The sequence below is a fragment of the Artemia sp. Qi Xiang Cuo genome, chromosome 3, assembly GCF_049724085.1.
Source record: "Artemia sp. Qi Xiang Cuo chromosome 3, ASM4972408v1, whole genome shotgun sequence".
NCBI classification, from domain to species: domain Eukaryota; kingdom Metazoa; phylum Arthropoda; class Branchiopoda; order Anostraca; family Artemiidae; genus Artemia; species Artemia sp. Qi Xiang Cuo.
This window is the reverse complement of record NC_142796.1, coordinates 16,893,787-16,915,547: the sequence shown is the minus strand read 5'-3', so window position 1 is coordinate 16,915,547 and position 21,761 is coordinate 16,893,787. Positions and strand designations below refer to the sequence as shown.

The window sequence follows — 21,761 nt, the reverse complement described above, 5'->3', positions numbered from 1 at the left end:
TTGGGATTTTGACATGGATAAAATCATCAATGCCTACCACACCTTTGTTAAAAAAACAAAGGTTCGGCGATATGTATTTCAAAATGACGAAAGACAAGTCGAGGTAAAACAAACCAAACAAATTGAAAATGATAGCGATGATGATTGGATCTTAGATTTTGACATGGATAAGGTCATCAATGCCTACCATACCTTTGAAAATCAAAAGCCGACTAGATAAATCGTTGGAAGAAAAAGAAGTATTTTTCCCAACACCTGAACAGTTAAAAGAATCGAAGGTTCTGCGATATAACTTTCATAATTACAAAAGAGAAGCCGAGGCAAAAGAAGAAGATTTTGACCCACCACCTGAACAATTAAGAGAAGCGAAGGTGGTCATCAATGCCTACCATACCTTTGAAAATAAAAAACCTGGACTAAATAAAATTGTTGGAAGAAAAAGAGGTTTTTTCCCACCACCTGAACAATTAAAAGAAACAAAGGTTCGGCAATGTCTTTCATAATGACAAAAGACAAGCCGAGGTAAATGTTAAAGGTCCAATAAAAAAACATAATTTTTCAAAGGCACCACTTCTAATTTAAGGTCCATTTGGACGTCATGACATCAAGAAAATGATCAAATTGTCTGCGTTTAGAAGACAAGTGACAGTGAGAATCTAAATATAGAAGCCTGCCGCGTGCCGAGTGCCGGGGCCAGGTGGAGAAGCCGCCTATATATATATATATATATATATTTCATGCTTTCTGAATATCTACAATACACAAAATCTGTTTGTTCATAAATTTATTAGAAATATAGCTTCGCTAAAAAATATTTTCAGATCTTTTTTCTATAGTTTTGTTTAGGTCCTCGATAGTCTCTGTTTTAATCTAATTACTTGCAATGCTTTTGGGAGCTTTGACTACCTCCTAATTTTTGAATTTCTGGTTCACCATTCGCACTGACATCTTTTGTCCCGTTGTACTTTATTTTTGAAGCTTCCAAGTTTTGGACTCAGAGTCACTCGTTGTGCCTGGCCTGTAGTACTTAGTTGTGGTTTAGGGCTCGTAGTACTTTGTTGATTCTGGCTCATAGTGCTTTGTCGTAGCTTTAGGTTCATGGTGCTTGGTCGTAGTTTTTGGTTCGTAGTACTTGCTTGTAGTTCAGATTCATAGTACTTGGTTGTAGTTCAGATTCATAGTACTTGGTTGTAGTTCAGATTCATAGTACCTGGTTGTAGTTTCAGATTCCTAGTAATTGGTTGTAGTTTCAAGTTCAAAGTATTTGGTCCTAGTTTCAGCTTCGTAGTATTCGGTAGTAGTTTCGGATTCATAGTATTCGGTCAAAGTGTCGGGTTCATAGTATTCGGTCGTAGTGTTGGGTTCATAGTACTTGGTCGTAGTTTTGGGTTCATAGTACTTGGTTGTAGTTTTGGGTTCATAGTACTTGGTCGTAGTTTTGGGTTCATAATACTTGGTCGTAGTTTCGGGTTCATAATATTTGGTCGTAGTTTTGTGTTCGTAGTATTTGGTCGTAGTTTCAGGTCCATCAGTATTTGGTCGTAGTTTCAGGTTCATAGTACTTGGTTGTAGTTTCAGGTTCATAGTACTTGGTTGTAGTTTCAGGTTCATAGTACTTGGTTGTAGTTTCGGGTTCATAGTATTTGGTCGTTGTTTTGGGTTCATAGTACTTGGTCGTAGTTTTGGGTTCATAGTATTTGGTCGTAGTTTTGGGTTCATAGTACTTGGTCGTAGTTTTGGGTTCATAGTACTTGGTCGTAGTTTTAGGTTCATAGTATTGGGTCGTAGTTTCAGGCTCATAGTATTTGGTCGTAGTTTCAGGTTCATAGTATTTGGTTGTAGTTTCAGGTTCATGATATTTGATCGTAGTTTCAGGTTCGTAGTACTTTGTTGTAGTTTCAGGTTCGTAGTACTTTGTTGTAGTTTCAGGTTCGTAGTACTCTGTTGTAGTTTCAGGTTCGTAGTACTTTGTTGTAGTTTCAGGTTTGTAGTACTTTGTTGTAGTTTCAGGTTCGTAGTACTCGTTTGTAGTTTCAGGCTCACAACAATCGGTTGTAGTTTCAGGTTCATAGTACTCGGTTGTAGTTTCAGGTTCATAGTATTCGGTTGTAGTTTCAGGTTCATAGTAATTGGTTGTAGTTTCAGGTTCATAGTAATCGGTTGTAGTTTCAGGTTCATAGTACTTTGTTGTAGTTTCAGGTTCATAGTATTTGGTCGTAGTTTCAGGCTCGTAATATTTTGTCGTGGTCTCAGGCTCGTAGTATTTGCTCGTTGTTTCAGGTTCATAGTAATTGGGTGTAGTTTCAGGTTCATAGTATTCGGTCGTTATTTCAGGCTCGTAGTATTTGGTCGTTGTTTCGGGTTCGTAGTACTTGGTTGTAGTTTCAGGTTCATAGTACTTGGTTGTAGTTTCAGGTTCATAGTACTTGGTTGTAGTTTCAGGTTCATGGTATTTGGTCGTTGTCTCAGGTTCGTAGTTCTTGGTCGTAGTTTCAGTTTCGTAGTCATTGGTTGTAGTTTCAGGTTCATAGTATTTGGTCGTAGCTTCAGGTTCATAGTATTTGGTCGTAGTATCAGGCTCGTAGTATTTAGTCGTTGTTTCAGGTTCATAGTATTTGGTTGTAGTTTCAGGTTCGTAATATTTGGTTGTTGTAGTTTCAGGTTCGTAATATTTCGTTGTAGTTTCAGGTTCGTAATATTTCGTGGTAGTTTGAGGTTCATAGTATTTGGTCGTTGTTTCAGGTTCATAGTATTTGGTTGTAGTTTCAGGCTCGTAGTATTTGGTTGTAGTTTCAGGCTCGTAGTATTTGGTTGTAGTTTTAGGCTCGTAGTATTTGGTTGTAGTTCCAGGCTCATAGTATTTGGTTGTAGTGTCAGGCTCGTAGTATTTGGTCGTTGTTTCAGGCTCATAGTACTTGGTTGTAGTTTCAGGTTCATAGTATTTGGTTGTAGTTTCAGGTTCATTGTATTTGGTAGTTGTTTCGGGTTCGTAGTATTTGGTCGTTGTTTCAGGTTCATAGTACTTGGTTGTAGTTTCAGGTTCATAGTACTTGGTTGTAGTTTCAGGTTCATAGTACTTGGTTGTAGTATGAGGTTCATAGTATTTGGTCGTAGTTTCAGGTTCGTAATATTTGGTTGTTGTAGATTCAGGCTCGTAATATTTAGTTGTAGTTTCAGGTTCGTAATATTTCGTTGTAGTTTCAGGTTCATAGTATTTGGTCGTAGTTTCAGTTTCGTAATACTTGGTTGTTGTAGTTTCAGGTTCGTAATATTTCGTTGTAGTTTCATGTTCGTAATATTTTGTTGTAGTTTCAGGTTCATAGTATTTGGTCGTTGTTTCAGGTTCATAGTATTTGGTTGTAGTTTCAGGCTCGTAGTATTTGGTCGTTGTTTCAGGTTCATTGTACTTGGTTGTAGTTTCAGGTTCGTAGTATTTGGTAGTAGTTTCAGGTTCATAGTATTTGGTTGTAGTTTCAGGTTCGAAGTACTTGGTAGTTGTTTCAGGTTCATAGTACTTGGTTGTAGTTTCAGGTTCATAGTACTTGGTTGTAGTTTCAGGTTCATAGTATTTGGTTGTAGTTTCAGGTTCATAGTACTTGGGTGTGGTCTTGGTCTTGTAGTAGTCTGTCGTAGTCTTGGGCTCGTAATATTTCGTTGTTTTTGGTTCATAGTAAATTGGTGTACCTTTGGGCTCATGATGCTTTATTATTTTTGGCTTTTGGGGCTCTACTACTGGTCTGGCTTCATAATGCTTTGCCATGTCTGGTCGCGAGTAGCTTATATACATTTGTTTTGCTGGTTCTGGTTTAAAGTAGTCGTGTGTAGTTAGCTGTTTCGAATGTGTTCCCTCCGATTTATAATACCTTGTAGCTCTTGGTTTGTAGAAAGGTTTTTGACTAGCCATATAGTTTATTGAGCTTGGTAAATAATTAATTTCTTTCTTATTGTTGTCATCATAATATCTTGTTTGACTGCTAGAAAGGTATGATCTCTTATATCTTCTATGGTAACCGTCTGAAGGACGCTGATGATAGCTACGTGCCGTTGTATACTGTTGTTGGTAACCTTTTGGTCGATGGATTTGGTATGGATTCCTTTTCATCTCGCTGTAAGGATGCTGTTGACTTTGAATTTGACTGTAACGGTGGCCATACTGTCGACTGCTGCACTCTATGACAAATAGAGTGAGGAGAACAAGCAATTTCACTCTTGTCATCTGAAAGAAAACATTAACAGATGAATAAGGTTGTATTTTGGTGTCTAAGCCAAATCTGAAAAGCTTATTTCACTTTATCATCTTATTATCTAATATTTATCTTGGTATCAAATTTAATATAAAGAGAATAAGGGAAGCTAAAAGCCTGAATTATTTTGATACGACGATAATCTAAGTTATGACGAAGCTACTCCTAGAAGCATGTGCTTACGGTTTCTTTTTGATAGTCCGGTGTAAGGTATTTAATAAATGTGGTTTGCCCTAAATTATGAACTTCAATAGGCATTCGTTGGACGAATGCCTGGCCTGCCGAGGTCAAATAATGAGTCAAAATTCAAGGTAAAGAATGCGACATTGGATTTTTACAGTCCCAGCCAGTGATTCTGTATCTCTGTTTCATGGCCCTTCAGCCAGGAAGTGCAATGGGAGGTTTGGTCCCAGTTATGCTTTCGCACACCCTTCTTGTTTATTATCCTCATATTTCTCCAGGTAACCATTTTGAGCTGGGTCGACTCTGGCTGATCTTACAGAGTCACGCCACTGAGCCCCGTTCAAACTAAATAGCCGAATGTTGTTTATTTTAACATCAACTGATGTCAGTAGTAAGGCCGAACTTGATATGAACAGAATTCATAGAGATTGACATTGCTTTAATGCTTTTTTTCTAAGCCAGTTCGTATGAAAGGAGTTGGAACGAATTTTGGAGGGGCTCATTCAGTTAGAATTTTAAAGCTATAGTGCCCTTTTTAAGTCCTATAAAGGCTTATAATGCAAAACTTTTAAGCAGATCTGAATTTGAATTTGAAACTCCCTTGCCACCTCTAAATATTCATTCCTAAGTTTCATCAACCCCCTGAGCCGGTCCCGAGACATTGCAGATGTGCTATTTTTATAACTTGAAAAACATATTGTCTATCGATTTACATCTGCCTCTTCTACCGAGTCAAAATTTGAGGTATTCTTGGCCCTTTTCTCCAAATGCCCGCAGAAGGTTTATTGATTCCCCAAACTATTTCCGAGATATTGCACATAACCTATTTTGGAAATGTGGATGCGTATAAAGTGTTGTGATGTTCTCAGACACTGAGTGGTTTCAGAAATAAAATCTTGAGAAATCTGGGAAATATTGGCCATGAGAGCCATCCATAAGAGTTCCAAGCGCATTGGACAACCAAGACCAAACATGCCGAATTCTTCCACTAAAACCTACTTATGAGAAATTGCCATTTTAAATTATTAAGGTCACTGCCCTTGGGGCTTTGGGGATCATTTCAGCCCCAGAGCTGTACTTATTACACCTTTTGATTTTTTTTTTTTTTTTATAATGACTGCCTATTAGCATTTATCTGATGACATGGGAGACATGGTGGTACCCCAGGACGAAAAGGGCATAAGAGGTGGGGACTGGTCTCCCGCTAGAACCTCCAGTTTCCGAAAAAAGGAAATCCCTTCCAAGTTTATGTAATAACGCTTTCTAACCAGTGGCTGGAAAAAATTACGAAGGGGACCTGGGCTCTTTACTAAGTCGACATTAATGTGCCGATCCTGAAATGTATATTATGAAGCATCAAATTTAATTTGGAATCTATACACATTTCTTTGCACTTTTAGTGTCACCTATAGAAGCATACTTCAAAAACCTTTTTGCAGTTTCAAATAAAATTAATATTTTTATCTTTTGCTTGGTAACGTTAAAGGCTACGGAGTCCCAGGGGTGTATGGTGCGTTGATGGAGTTTCAACGGCCCTCGGTTCGGCAAACACTGAACGTAGTTTAGCTGTTTCGTGATTTTATAAGGTTGGTTACGTTTTTTCTGCGTGTAACCTCCTCATTTGCTTCCAGCTATAATTTATTGCAGATTCTAGTCACTTGAGCCTTATGCACTGGAATTTTCAAAAAACCATTTTTTTAATGACAGTTTTTGGAACCAGGCTATTTGGTATACCAGCTGTCTAATAATTACCTCCGTTTAGGAAGTAATTGTTCCTTTTCAAAAGAAAAGGAGGCTTCCTTTTCAAATTAATTAAAAAAAAAAACTTTCAGAAAAATAAGTTTTTCAAAGAAAAGTAAAGGCTATTTTAAACTTGAGCTCAGGTGATACAAATACTTGTTAAAATTCAAACTCAAAATGACCAGAAATTACTATTAAAGAATAAATGAAACCCAAAACGAACAGAAATTAAATAAACAATCATAGCAAAAAACATACAACAAGTAATAATATAAATGAATAAATAGATATAAAGCGAGTAATGCTTAGATTGAATATGAAAATCAAGCTTAAAACGATAACAAATATTTTGCTATTAAAGTATAAATGAAACTATCTGAAAATCAACTACGCTGAACAAAAGGGATATCTCAAAATTTTGATTGGATGTGTTTGGGGGAATTATGGGCGTGGGGGGGGGCTAGTTAACCTCCAATAACTTTCGACTCTTCCCTTTGAATTTCCAATCGAATGAGCCTTTTTTGAAGTTTCCACGACAACGCCTTCTATAAAAATCTTATATTCCCCCAGGGCATACCTTAAAACCCTTGCCCTGAAGGTTCTGGGGGAGTGTCCTCCTCAAAAACATATTTTCTATCTGTAAACTCACTACGTTTAACGAATGGGTTAACTCCAAATTCTGTTGGGCGGTGTTTGGGGAAATGATGGGCGTGGGGGGGGGGCAAGTTGCAATCCAACCACTTTCTACTATTAAAATGTGCAATAACCTTTTAATCTCCAATCGAATGGGCCTGTGTTGAAGTTTCTACGACAACGCCTTCTATAAAAACCTTATATGCCCCCAGTGCATAACTTAAAACCCTTGCCCTGAGGGTTGTGGGGGAGTTTCCTCCTCAAAAATAATTTTTTTTATGTGGAAATCAACTACGCTGAACAAAATGGCCATCTCAAAATTTTGATTGGATTTGTTGTGGGAAAGGATGGGTGTGGGGGGGGGAGGGTGCTAGTGACACTTAACTAGCTTTTGATTATTAAAAAGGGCAATATCCCTTTAGTTTCCAATCGATAGAGCCTATTTTGAAGTTTCTACGACGACGCCTTCTGTAAAAAACTCCTCTTCCCCCAGGGCAGAACTTAAAATCCGTTCCCTGAGGTTTCTGGGGTAGCGTACTCCTAAAAAATATATTTTCTATCTGTAAATCAACTACGCTGAACAAAATGGCTCTCTCAAAATTATGATTGGATGTGTTTTGGGGAATGATGGGCGTGGGGGGTGTGCTAGTTGCCCTCCAATCATTTTCGACTATTAAAAAGGGCACTAGAACTCTCGATTTCCAATCGAATGAGCCCCCTTTGAAGTTTCTACGACGACCCCTTCCGTATGAAGTGCCTCTGGGAAAAAAAAAAAATAATAATAAAACATTGGAGCCGTATGGCCTTTACTATAGGCAACGCTACAGCGTTGCCTCTGAAAAGAAATCCGAAGACGTATTTTCAGTGATATAATCAAACAGTTCGTAGTAACGAACTGTAAGGAGTGATCCGGCTCAATAGTAACCGAAACTCTAAAAAGAGAAATTTTGATGCCAATAGATACATCAAAAGAATCAGATTTTAATGCTGATTTCAAATATTTAAGTTTCATCAAGTTTAGTTTTACCAATCAAAAGTTACGCGCCTGAGAGTATTCGCCTGATTTTCGAAAAAAGCGGAGAAACACCCCATAAAAGTCAAAGAATCTTAATGAAAATCACACCATCAGATTCAGCGTATCAGAGAACCCTACTGTAGAGGTTTCAAGCTCCTATCTGTAAAAATGTGGAAATTTGTATTTTTGCCAGAAGGGAGATCACGGATGCATGTTTTGTTTGTTGTTTTGTTTTGTTTTTCTCAGGGGTGATCGTATCGACCAAGTGGTCCTAGAATATCATGGGAGGGCTCATTAGAACGGAAATTAAAAGTTCTATTGCCCTTTTTAAGTGACCGAAAAGATGGAGGGCAACTAGGCCCCCTCCCACGCTCATTTTTTCCCAAAGTCACCCGATCAAAATTTTGAGATAGCTGTTTTGTTAAGCATGGTCGAAAATATAATAAATATGTCTTTCAGGATGAATTAATCCCCCGAAGTCCCCGGGGGGAGGGCTGAAAGTCATCAACTTTACCCAATGTTTACATATAGTATTGGTTATTGGGAAGTATAAAGACGTTTTCAGGGGGGATTTTTTCTCGTAGTGGGGGGGCGGGGTCGGGGGCTATGTGGGAGGATCTTTCCATGGAGGAATTTTTCATGGGGGAGGGGACATTTCTATGAAGGGGGCGCTGGATTTCCCCGCATTATTTAAAAAAACGATCTGAAAGTAAGGAGCAACATCAAACTTAAAACGAACAGAAATTATTAAGTATATGATTGGGTTCGCCCCCTAGTCAATACCTTGCTCTTTAATCCAAATATTTTTTAGTACTTTCATAAGAGCCATTTATTCTAATTAACGTGTGATTAAGTGATTAAGGGGTCATTTTTAAAGAATTGGAACAAAATTCGAACTTTAACGTAAAGAGCGAGGTATTGACTAGGGGGCGAACCCCCTAATATACGTATTAAAAGTATATGAATATAGAAGTTCGTTACGTAAGTTAATTCGTAAGTTACGTATATTTATTACCAATAAAAACGTTAGTAAAAAAAATTAAACAACTTTCGAGAAAGCCATTTAACCAAATAAAAGTAAAATTAATATGCAAATTTTTATTTAATTATTCATGCACGGTGAGCCAAAATCAAAATCTGCATTAATTCAAAAACATTCAGAAATTAAATAAAAAAAAAAGTTTTTTTAACTGAAAGTAAGGAGCAACATGAAAGCTTAAAACGAACAGAAATTATTCCGTATATGAAAGGGGCTGTCGCCTCCTCAACGCCTCGCTCTTTACGCTAAAGTTAGACTCTTTCTCACAACGCTATTATTTAAACAATAAAAAATTTTAGCCTAAAGAGCGAGGTGTTTAGGAGGGGACCAAATTAGAAAACATTCCCATTAAAACAAGCACACACTTAACAACACTACATATTGTAAAACTAAGTTTATTGGCAGAAGTGTAGATAGCGATTTTATATATAGTGTAGATAGAGTAGAAGTGTATAGTGTAGTGATACAGTGATAGTGTAGAAGTGTAGATAGAGTGCAACTAGGGAGGACGAGGTCTCTATCTCCTTTCTGAACCTAGCTTTAAATTGACTTAAGCGTTTTTCTTGGGGAGGGGGCATTACCAACCCTTGCCCCATATCTGCACCAGTGGCTCTTTGAGATTGATACTTGTTTTCTTCAATATTGTGCTCATGCTAAAACAGTCCTGGCATATAGTAGACCTAGTGCTTTAGTGTGACTGAAAAAACCGGAAACGAAAGAAATATATCAGCGCTTCCCATGCAAAAATATAGCTTATCTTTTTGTTTATAAACCACCAATTAAGGGTTTCGACAGTGGCATACTTTTCATTTCAATTTGACATCCCTTTCGAGGGGCTTCAGGCTCTTTTTTGAAGTTTCAAAAAATAACTTGTAATAAGAAATCCCTGCTTGGTTGAATCGGAATGAAATCTGCTATTTTCAAAATACTGTTATGAGAAATAACTGTCCGAATAATGTTTATTTAAAACCAGTTTTGAAAAAATTCTGGCCACTATAGGCAATGCTTGGCTTTGTATGCCAATTAAATAAAAAAACGACAAGTTTTTTAAACTGAAAGTAAGGAGCGAAATTAAAACTTAAAACGAACAGAAATTATTCCGTATATGAAAGGGGCTGTCCCCTCCTCAACGCCTTGCTCTTTACGCTAAAGTTTTACTTTCTCACAACTATTTTTTAAAACAATAAAAAACTTTTGCGTAAAGAGCGCGGAGTTGAAGAGGGGACAGCCACTTTCATATACGGAATAATTTCTGTTCGTTTTAATTTTTAATGTCGCTCCTTACTTTCAGTTTAAAAAACTTGTTTTTTTTATTTAATTTCTGATCGTTTTTCAGTTGATGCAGCTTTTATTTTGGCTCGCCGTCATTGAATAAGTAAACAAAATTTGCAGAAAAATTTTTCTTTTCTTTTTCTAAATGGATGTCTCTAAATTTGGTTATGACGTAATTTACAAATTAACTTACGTAACTAACTTCTATTTTCGTATATTTTTCTTCTGGCAAAAAATTCAAAATTTCATATTTTTGCAGAAATGAGCTTGAAACCTATGTAATAGGGTTTTCTGATACGCTGAATCTGACGGTGTGATTTTCATTAAAATTCTTTCACTTGTAGGGGATGTTTCCCCCCTCTTTAAAAAATCAGGTAAATTTTCTCAGGCTCGTAGCCTTTGATGAGTAAAACTATACTTAATAAAATATATATATTTAGAATCAGCATTGCAAACACTTTCTTTTGATACATTTACTGATATCAAATTCTATTTTTAAAAGTTTCGATTACTATTGAGCCGTATCGCTTGTTTTTTTTATTGTATTTTTTTTATTACGTAAATGTTATTACGTATATGAGGGGGTTCTCCCCTTAGTCAATACCACGCTCTTCACGCTAAAAGTAAAAAAAAAATTGATTCACAAACCCCTGAATCACCAAGTACCAAGAAAAACTTTAGTGTAAAGAACGAGGTATTGACGACAGGGCGAACCCCCTAATATATGTAATAATTTCTGTTAGTAAAGCTTTTCATGTTCTTCCTTATTTTCAGTTGAAAAAAAATTTTTTTTTTAATTTAATTTCTGATTGTTTTTTAAATAATGCTGGGAAATACGGTACCCCCTTGATTAGAAATTACCTTCCCCATGAAAATTTCTCCGTGGAAAGATCCTGCCGCGTACAACAACTTCCCCCCCCCCTACCAGAAAAAATCCCCCCGGGAAATATCTGTATACTTCGCAATAGCCTATACTATATGTAAACAATGGGCAAAGTTCGAAACTTGCAGCCCTTCCACTTGGGACTGTGGGGGGTTAAGTCATCCTTAGAGACACAGTTTTTACATTTTTCGAGTAGGCTGAACCAAAAGGCTATCTCAAAATTTCAATCAAGTGATTTTGTTAAAAAAAATGAAGAGGGTCTAGCTGCCCTCCAGTTTTTTAGTCACTTGATAAGCGCACTAGACATCTTAATTTCCTGTGAAATGAGCCTTCTCAAAATATTCTATGACCCCTGGGTCGAAACGATCACCCCTGAAAAAAAACCACGCATCGTGATCTTTCTTCCAGCAAAAAATGCAAATTTCCACCTTTGTGCAGATAGGAGCGTGAAACTTTTTTAATAGGGTTATCTGATAAGGCTGAATGTGATGGTGTAATTTTCGTTAAAGTTAATTAAAAATAACAAATTCCACATTTTTGCAGATAGGAGTTTGAAGCTTCTTTAATAATGTTCGTTGATAAGCTGAATCTGATGGTGTGCATTTCGTTAAAGTTAATTAAAAAATTTTGCAACTAAAACCAAAATTTTATGGTTTAAAAAAAATTGAGTTGTTAGAAAGTCAAACTTTAGCGCAAAGAGCGAGGCGTTGAGGAGGGGACAGCCCCTTTCATATACGGAATAATTTCTGTTCGTTTTAAGTTTTGACGTCGTTCCTTACTTTCAGTTTAAAAAAACTTATTTGTTTTTTTTCATTTGTGAACATCTTTTAATTAATAGAGGTTTTAAATTTGGCTCACCATACTTAAATAATTTAAACGAAAATTTTAAGTTAATTTTAATTTTATTTGGTTAAATGGAGTTCTTAAAACCGATTTACTTGTACTCACGAACATTTTCATAAGTAATAAATATGCGTAACTTACGAATTAACTTACGTAACGAACTTCTCTATTCATATGTTTTTAATACGTATATTAGGGGGTTTGCCCCCTAGTCAATATCTTGCTCTATAAGCTAAAGTTAGAATTTTGTTCCAATTCTTTAAAAATGACCTCTTAATCACAAAGGCCGTTAATTAGAATAGATAGCTCTTTTGAAAGCACTAAAAAAAAAAACTACAGCGTAAAGAGCGATGTATTGACTTGGGGGAGACCCCCCTTATATACGTAGTAATTTCTGGTCGTTTTAAGTTATAATGTTGCTTCTTACTTTCAGTTGAAAAAACTTGTTTTTTTAAATTTAATTTCTGATCGTATTTTAAATAATGCTTGGAAATCCGGCGCCCCCTTCTTAGAAATGTCCCTTACTCCAAAGAAACATCCTCCACGGAAAGATTCTCCCGAGTAACCCCCTCCTTCAGCCCCCCTACCAGAAAAAAATTCTTCCTGAAAATGTCTGTATACTTCCCAATAACCAATAGAATATGCAAGCAATGGGCAAAGTTCAGAACTTGCAGCCCTTCCCATGGGAACTGTGAAGGATTAAGTCATCCTAAAAGACATATTTATTAGATTTTTGACTATCCTGAACAAAATGGCTATCTCAAAATTTTGATCGGGTGACTTTGGGAAACAAATGAGCGTGGGAGGGGGCCTAGTTGCCCTCTATTTTTTTTTGTCACTTAAAAAGGGCACTAGAACTTTCAATTTCCGTTCCAATGAGCCCTCTTACAATATTCTAGGACCACTGGGTCAATACGATCACCCCGGGGAAAAAGAAAGAAAAAGAAAATGAAAGAAAAAGTACACTGAATATGATGGTGTGATTTTCACTAAGTTTCCATAGTTTTTAGGGGGTCTTTCCCCCTTTTTCTCGAAAATCAGCCAAATTTTTTCAGGCGCGTAACTTTTGATGGGTATGATTAAACTTGATCAAACTTATATATTTGGAATCAGCATTGAAATCTGATTCTTTTGATGTATCTATTGGTATCAAAAGTCCGTTTTTTGGAGTTTCGGTTACTATTGAGCCGGGTCGCTCCTTACTTACAGTTCGTTACCAGGAACTGTTTGATTATTGCCCCTCGATGAAGGACCTGACAAGGATAATGTGTGCATAAAAGGTTAGAGCTGTTCTGGTGTTCGGGATGGTTTAGGGTCTCTCTTCTGTCATAAGCTTCTTGATTCGTTTCTATCACTGAGAGAGGGAAGTCCTGCTTGCGTGACCACATAGTGGTATCAGGGTGGACCTTTCACGAGTTTGCCTAATCAGAACCATGACTGAAAAAAGCGCTGCAAGGTGACCTTGAATAGTGGCGCCCCTCTAGGAATCTATGACCTAGTAAACGACACAGCATTGCACTGGATTCTGAATGATAAATAGTTCTTTTGGGTATGTTTGTTTCGGTGGGTTTTTTGAGCTGAAGAACCTCTTCCTAGCTTTGTAATCTATTATGAGATGCCTCCTCGTTGTAGTATAATATTTGTGGGTGTCAACATATAATGAGTCAGAGGTAATGGGCTTGAGATTGCTTGGGCAGGTGATCGATTCTTGTTGATATGAAATTAAAAAAAAAACAAGTTTCTTCAACTGAAAGTAAGGAGCAACATTAAAACTAAAATGAACAGGAGTTATTTCGTATGAGGGGGGATGCTCCCTCCTCAATGTCCCGCTCTTCACAGTAAAGTATTTTAGTACTTTTAAAAAAGTTCCTCTAATTAAACGGTCCATACGCTTCATTAGTCGTTCTTAAGGAATTGGGACAAAAAGAGAAACTTCAGCCTAAAGAGCAAGGCATTGAGGAGGGGGCAGCCCCCTCATATACGAAATAATTTCTGTTCGTTTTAATTTTCATTGTTACTCCTTACTTTCAGGGGAAGTTAGATTGTTGTGTTTTATTTAATTTATGATCGTTTTTAAAATAATGCCGGGAAATCTGCCTCTCCCAATGGAAAAATCCTGCTCCTACGAAGAACTCTTCCGTAAAAAGTTTCCCCTGCGAAAATCTTCTCTCCCAGGAAATTCCCTCTGGACAGTTCGATCCTTGCTGAAAATTCGCCCCGCCCCTGGAAAACTTCTTGCGGACCATCCCGCCTAAAAATTTCTCCTTATCATACTTTAATTTGAAAAAAGTTTTTATTTAACTTTCTGATTTTCTTCAAGTAACACGGGAAATCCCCTTCCATGGAAAATTTTTTTGTGAAATATCCTTCTCCTAGTGGAAAGTTTCTCCCACTGAAAGTTCCCCAAGAAGAATTTTTCCCCGGAAAATTCCCCCTGGGAGAATTTCTCCCGCGAAAAATCCCCGCTCAGAAAAATCACCCAGACAATGCTAACCCCTCTGAAAAATCCTCCAGAACACCTCTTACATGTAAAATTGAATCGTCACTAAGAGAAAGTATGACAAATAAAAAGAACTTCGTATAGGGATTCTGGCAAATTCTCCCCTGTAAAATTCGCCCCTGGAAATTCCCTCCCCACTGAAAATTATCCCCGTGGTAAATACCCCCTTCACAGAGAATTTGCCCCCCCCCCCAACAATGTTTGTATAGTTACCAATAACAAATACTATATGTAAACAATGGGCAAATTTCATAACTTACAGTAATTTCCCTAGTAGATTGGGGGGCGGGGGGTCATGTCATCCCCAAAATATAGTTTTTGGGCCTTTCAACTGATCTGTACAAAATGGCTGTCTTGAAATTTTGATTGTAAAACCTGGGGGGAAAGGATCGTAACCGGGGGGCTAGTTGCCCTACAATCTTTTGTCCACTCATAAAGGGCAATAATAAATTTCTATTTCCGTTCGAATGAGACCTCTTTCGACCTTTTAGGACCATAGTTCAGCATAATCACCCCTAGAATAAAAAGACAAGAAAAGAAAAACAAATAAACACGCATCCGTGGTCTTTCTTTTGTCAAAAAATACTAAGTTCCACATTTTTGCAGATGGAAGCTTCAAACTTCTACAGTAGGGTTCTCTGATACGCCGATTCTGATAGTGCGAGTTTCATTAAAATTTATTAACATTTAGGGTTGTTTTCCCCCCTTTTCGAAAATCAGACAAATTTCTCATGCTTGTGGCTTTCGATGGGTAACACTAAGCTTAAAGAATCTTATATATTTGGAATCAAACAGTTCGTTAACGAACAAGTAAGGAGCGACACGGCTCAATAGTACCCAAAACTCTAAAAAAAGGAATTTTGATATCAATAAATATATCAAAATAATTTGCTTACTATGTTGATTAGAAATACATAAGAAGATTCATTGAGCTTAGTGTTACCCATAAAAGGTTACGAGCCTGAAAAAAGTTGCCAGATTTTCGAAACAGAGGATAGAACACCCCCTAAAAGTCAAAGAAACTCAATGAAAATCACACCATCAGATGCAACGTATCAGAGAACCGTACTCTAGAGGTTTCAAGCTCCTATTTTCAAAAATTTGGAATTTTTATTTTTTGTAAGAAGAAGGATCACGGATGCATGTTTATTTTTCTGCTTTTTTGCTCATTTTTTATCATTTCTTTGTTTTTCCCAGGGGTGATCGAAGCGAACCAATGGTCCTAGAACATCAGGAGAAGGCTCATTTGAACGGAAATTTCAAGTTCTAGTGTCTTTTTTAAGTGAACAAAAAGATTGGAGGGCAACTATTCCCCCCATACCCCTTTTCTCCCCAAAATCGTCCGATCAAAAGTTTAAGTTAACCATTTCAGCATAGTTGAAAAACACTGAAACTATGCCTTTGGAGATAAAATGACCATTCCCCCTCCAGCCCCTAGGGATAGGTCTAAAAGTAAAAAAATTGCCAATTGTTTATGTATAGTATTTTTTTTTTTTGGGGGGGGGGGAAGTATACAGACATTTTTTTACGGGGGGGGGGTCGGGGGAATGCTTGGGGTGGGTTTCCATAGGGATAATTTTAAGTGTGGAGGGAAATTTCTTGGGGTAAACTTTCTAGGATAAAATATACACTAGGGGATTTGACAAAATTCCTATACAAAATTCGTTTTGTTTGTCTTGCTTTCTCTTTTCCTGCTCAATTTTAAATGTTGAGATGTCCCGGGGGAATTGTCCGGTGAAAATTTTGAGCGTGTTTTGATTCCCAGGAAATAATTTCCACGGAAGGGGGGATTTCCAAAGTAATCAGCAAAATGATAATAACGATTAGAAGTATTTTTCAAAAGACAGAATGCTAAGAATTTTTGGGCTGAATCATCTGCAAGAAATTCTACGAGGGGGAGGGGAATTTTCAGCGAGGATGGAATTGCCCAGAAGTAATTTTACGGGGGCTGTATTTTACATCAGAGGAACTTTCTACAGGGGAGTTTCCCATGAGGGGAGGCAGTTTTTCATAGAGGGTGAGCTATATTTACCGACATTAGTTGTCAAAACGATCAGAAATTAAATAAAAAAAAGTTTTTTTTCTCAAAACGAACAGAAATCATTCCGTATATGAAGGGTTGTCCCTCTCCTCAATAACTTACTCTTTACGGTAAAGTTTGACTGTTTGTCTCAATTTTTTAAGAACAACTCCTGAGACACAATTAGAATAGGAAGCTTTTTTAAAAGTGCTAAAACTTTAGTGTGAAGAGCAAGATATTGAGGAAGGGGGCAACCCCTTCAAATATAGAATAGTTTCTGTTCGTTTTGAGTTTAAATGTTGCTCCTCACTTTCAGTTGAAAACACTTATTTAATCAGCATAAAAATCCATTTCTTTTGATGTATCCATTGTTCACATTTCGTGGTAACGAACTGTAAGGAGCGACCCGGCTCAACAGAAACCAAAAACGGAATTTTTATACCAGTAGATACATCAAAAGAATTGGATTTTCATGCTGATTTCAAATATTTAAGTTTCACCAAGTTTAGTCTTACCTATCAAAAGTTACGGAAAAAATTGCCTCGTTTTCAAAAAAGAAGAAAACCCCCCTAAAAGTGATATCAAACCATCAAACCATCATATTCAGCGTATCAGAAAACACCACTGAAGAGGTTTCAAGCTCCTATCTGCAAAAACGTGGAATTTTGCATTTTTTGCCAGAAGAAAGATCACGGATGCGTGTTTCTTTTTTGTTTTTTTTTTTTTTTTTTCAGGGGTGATCGTATCGATCCAGGGGTAATAAAATATTGCTAGAGGGCTCATTTGAATGGAAAGTAAAAGTTCTAGTGTCTTTTTTAAGTTATCAAAAAAATTGGAGGGCAACTAGACCCCCTCCCACGCTCATTGTTTTCCCAAAGTCATCCGATTAAAATTTTGAGATAGCGATTTTGTTCAACATAGTCGAAAATCTAATAAATATGTCTTTGAGGATGACGTAATCCCCCACAGTTCCCGGGGGAAGGGCTCCAAGTTATGAACTTTGCCCATTGTTTACATATAGTATTTGTTACTTGGAAGTATGCAGACGTTCTCAGGAGGGATTTCTTCTGGTGGGGAGGGCGGTTGGAGGAGGAGGCTACTTGGGAGGATCTTTCCATTGAGGATAGTGTCATGGGGTAAGGGACATTTCTATGACGAGGATCGCCAGATTTCCAAGTATTATTCGAAAAAACGATCAGAAATTAAATAGAAAAAACAAGTTTCTTCAACTGAAAGTAAGGAGCAAAATTAAAACTTAAAACGAACAGAAACTATTACGTATATTAGGGGTTCTCCCCCTAGTCAATAACTCGTTGTTTACGCTAAAGTATTTTTTTAGTACTTTCAAAAAAGCTATCTATTCTAATTAAACGGTCTTTGTGATTCATGGGTTACTCTTAAAGAATTGGAACAAAATTCGAACTTTAGTGTAAAGAGTGAGGCATTGACTAGGGGGTGAACCTCCTCATATACGTAATAAAATTATACGAATATAGAAGTTTGTTAAGTTATTATTGCGGTTATTAAAAGACATTTAGCTTTACGCTTATGTTTTTACGATAATTTTAATTGTATACTGAAAGTTACTGATGTCACAACTGGTGTAAGACCACGAAAAGCTCCATAGATTCGTTTAGTGTTGTCAGGCGGCATACTCACTTTTGACTTTTAAATCAATAATCCCGTTTTTTATACTTGACTTTTGTGTTTTCAGTAAAACACTAGTTTTGTATAATCCTAAAAGCATAGGGAAACATAGTTGGTTTATTTGTAAAATTTGGTTTATTTGTAATTAGTTGTATTTGGTTTATTTGTAATTTGATTGATTAATAATTGGTTTATTTGTAAAAGCATAGGGAAACATAAGTTGGTTTATTTGTACTAGTTTTATTGATATGCATTAAATAGGCCGGGAAGTAATTATTTTTGTCCGTTTTAAGTTTCAACTTTGCTCTTTACTTCCCTTGGGAAAACTTTGTTTTTTTTTTAAATTAATAAATGAGAAGTACCGGAGTCATCACACCCTTTTAGCCCTCAGTTTGACAGATTATGAAGAAGCGGTTGATTCAGCCGAGCTCGAGTGAAGGTCCTATCCTTGTATGGTAATATGATATGAATACAATAAAGTGGTGCCATATACAAGGGCAATATCGCTTTGGTTAAGGTAGCAAATGTGGCTAATAGCTGGTTTCATTGAATCAGGAGTAAAGCAGGGTAAGTAAACTAGGAGAGTAAAACTCTCCTAGACTTAGATTAAATAAAAAACTAACTTTTTTCAACTGAAAGTAAGGAGCAACATTAAAACTTAAAACGAACAGACATTATTACATATATGAGAGGGGTTGCCTCCTCCTTAACACCTCGGTCTTCCTGCTAAAGTTTTTCAATACTTTCAAAAAGTTTCTTAGTGTTCTGATTAAACAATCCTTGTGTTTCAGGAGTCATTTTTAAAGAATTGGGACACAGTTCAAACTTTTGCGTGAAGAGCGAGGTGGGGCAACCCCCTCATATACGTAATAATTTCTATTTGTTTTAAGTTTTAATGTTGCTCCTTACTAGCAGTTGAAAAAACTTGTTTTTCTTATTCGTTTTTAGATAACGCCAGGAAATGTTGCTCCACCTCCAAGGAATAATCTCCCCTCTCCACGGAAATATCCCCTGGAAAATTCAACCCCAACAAAATTTACTCCGGACAATTACCCTGAACATCTCCACGCCTAAAATTGAGTCGGTAAACAAAAAGCAAGACATGTAAAAAATAAATCGTATAGGAATTCTGGCAAGTTCCTCCAGTTTAAATTTTCCCGTGAAAAGTTCACTCCTCATGGAAAATTCTCCCCGTGCAAAATACTCCCAGCAGAAAATTCGGTTTTCCCTCCCCGTCCGAAAAATCTATGCATACTTCTCAATAACAAATACTATATGTAAACAATAGGCAATTTTTATAACTTAAAGACCTTTCCCCAGGGGCTCTGGGGGGCGTGTTATCTCAAAAGGTATATTTATTGGGCCTTTCAACCATGTTGAACAAAATAGCTATCTCAAAATTATTATCGGTCGAATTTTGGGGAAAAGGGGCATGGAAGGGAGCCTAGTTGCCCTCCAATTTTTTTGATCACCTAAAAAAGCACTAGAACTTTTAATTTGTCTTCGAATGAGCCCTCTCCCGATGTTTTAGGACCCCTGGGTCGATACGATCACCCCTGAAAAAAAACAAATAAACGCGCATCCGCGATCTTTCATCTTGCAAAAAAATACAAAATTCCATATTTTTGCAAATAGGAGCTTGGAATTTCTACAATAGGTTCACTGATACATTGAATGTGACATGTCATTATCGTTAAGACTCTTTTACTTTTAGGGGGTATTTCTCCCCTTTTTTCAAAAATCAGGCAAATTTTCACAGACCTTTGATATCTCGTAACCTTTGAAGGGTAACACTAAACTCAATGATACTAATAATTTTGGAATCAGCATAATAGACCGAATCTTTTTATATATCTATTGGTATCAAAATTCTGTTTTTAGAGGTTCCATTACTATTGAGCCGCGTCGCTCCTTACTTACAGTTCGTTACCACGAATTGTTTGATTATGCAAGTGATTTGAGAATCCTAGGATCTAGATGAAAATTTTAACAAAATGAATGAGTTTTGAAGGTATTGAGAGTCCATAGTGCAACGTAAGATTGAGACTTCAGTAAAGCTTAAGCTCGTGAAGGAGGGGATAGGGAGTGGCAAACCCCTCATACCTCTGTAAATTTATGGTCACTTTAAGTTGCAAGTTCACTTTTACTCTTTATGTAAAATCACATTTTTTATTGAATTCCTGCTCATTTCTAATTTATTTATAGTAAGTAAACAATGGATAATATCTTTGAAGATATTAAGTTAGAGGAGGAGCGCGCAACTATGTTGGCTTCAGAAGACTTTGTGCTATATTGAGTTGCCAGTAGTAGTAACAGTAGCAGTAACAGTAGTAGTATTATTTGTTATATTTTTATATTAATTTGACTTGCTTTTTTAATGGCCTTCAGACAGAGACGCATCCAGCGGGAGTCTCAGGGCACGGACTCCGTGAAACCCTAAATTGTCTTTAATTTTCCTGCACTTCTTATTCAAATTATCAAATAACATGTGTTATTTTTATTCTCTCCGCACCTGAAATTTTGTATTATTGCCCCCCCCCCCCTGAAATTTTTTTTTCGGAAACACCTGGCTTCGGGCTCTTTTTTTGCAGTTCTCAAGAATTCCTCCTTGTAATTACATTCTACGGTTAATAATTTACTGAAGAATTAGCTACAACATCCAGTGGCCTCAATTCTAGGTAATTAGGGAGGGAGTCAAAGGAAGTAAAGCTGACGTGTCATTTTTAAACTACGTGATTGTGGCTTTTTGCTAATTGAGATCAGACACTTATTACTACACTAATTGTGCCGAATAACCCAACCTACACTAAATTTACCTTATTATGACATTACAACAATGCCAAGAAAACAAATGACGTCGGATGATGACGGTTTCAAATTTATGCTGTCGCGTAAAAAGGCTGGTAAGGTGGGATGGCTGTCCCAGAGCGTAACCTCTGAGGGGCGCTAAGTTGATTTTTTTTTTGCGCCTATGCTATAATCCACGTATTTTGTAGTAGTGACGGGGGGAGGGGGCAAAAAATGACATTGTCCTTGGACGCTGAAAACTTGACGCCTCTGCTCTTATAAGCTGCACATACTCTTTGTCATCAAACGTCAGCAAAGACGTCGGAACATTGAAACGTAGGACTGCGAAAAAATAGCTTGTAAAAAACTTGCACAGCGAACATAAATCTTAAACGTTAGGCGATAAAATAAACAAGACAGAATGAAAACAACATCTCATTGAGAAATGGCGATTCCCTTTGCCTCAACTAAAGCTTTTCTATTCTAAAATCTAATATTTAGACTTGAATTTCAAACAAGGTGTTAAAAGTTATGCTTTATAACAAGACATCACTCAGTTCTTTCTGTTTCTATTATAATTTTTAATTTTTAATATTTACAATATTTATTTTTATGTTTTTTTTTTATCTTTCAATTTTCAAAGGGACGGTGATTCTTTGGATGATATATTTAACCTCCTTCGCAATGTTGAGTATTTGGATAGGGTTCCCTTAGCCACTCCTAAGCCTTCTCTATTCTAAGGTGTAATGCTATATTTCAATTTTATTTATAACAAGATGTTAAAAATGCATTATACCTTGAAACAAGATATCAGTTAATCCTTTTTTTCAACTGATGCCTCAAGTTGATTTTTTTTCACTTTATATAGGGCTACTTGCAATGTGACATGACAAGGTATAGTTGTCTCTTTTTTCTGGGAAAACTCTTTTTGTAAGGTAGTTTAATTATTCAAACA

At 36.7% G+C, this 21,761-nt stretch overlaps 2 protein-coding genes across 2 annotated transcripts in view; one reads left to right on the top strand and one right to left on the bottom strand.

Annotated features, from left to right (window-relative positions):
• Positions 1–21,761, top strand: part of LOC148953810 (uncharacterized) — a 273,349-nt gene that overhangs the window by 87,599 nt on the left and 163,989 nt on the right. The window lies entirely within an intron of this gene.
• LOC148953812 (uncharacterized) lies at positions 776–21,617 on the bottom strand. Its single transcript, XM_089085650.1, has 2 exons — positions 21,603–21,617; positions 776–4,216 (listed from the first exon to the last, which is right to left on the bottom strand). The coding sequence occupies exon 2, from the start codon at positions 4,214–4,216 to the stop codon at positions 1,529–1,531; it is 2,688 nt and encodes an 895-aa protein (XP_088941776.1). The 5' UTR covers positions 21,603–21,617; the 3' UTR covers positions 776–1,528.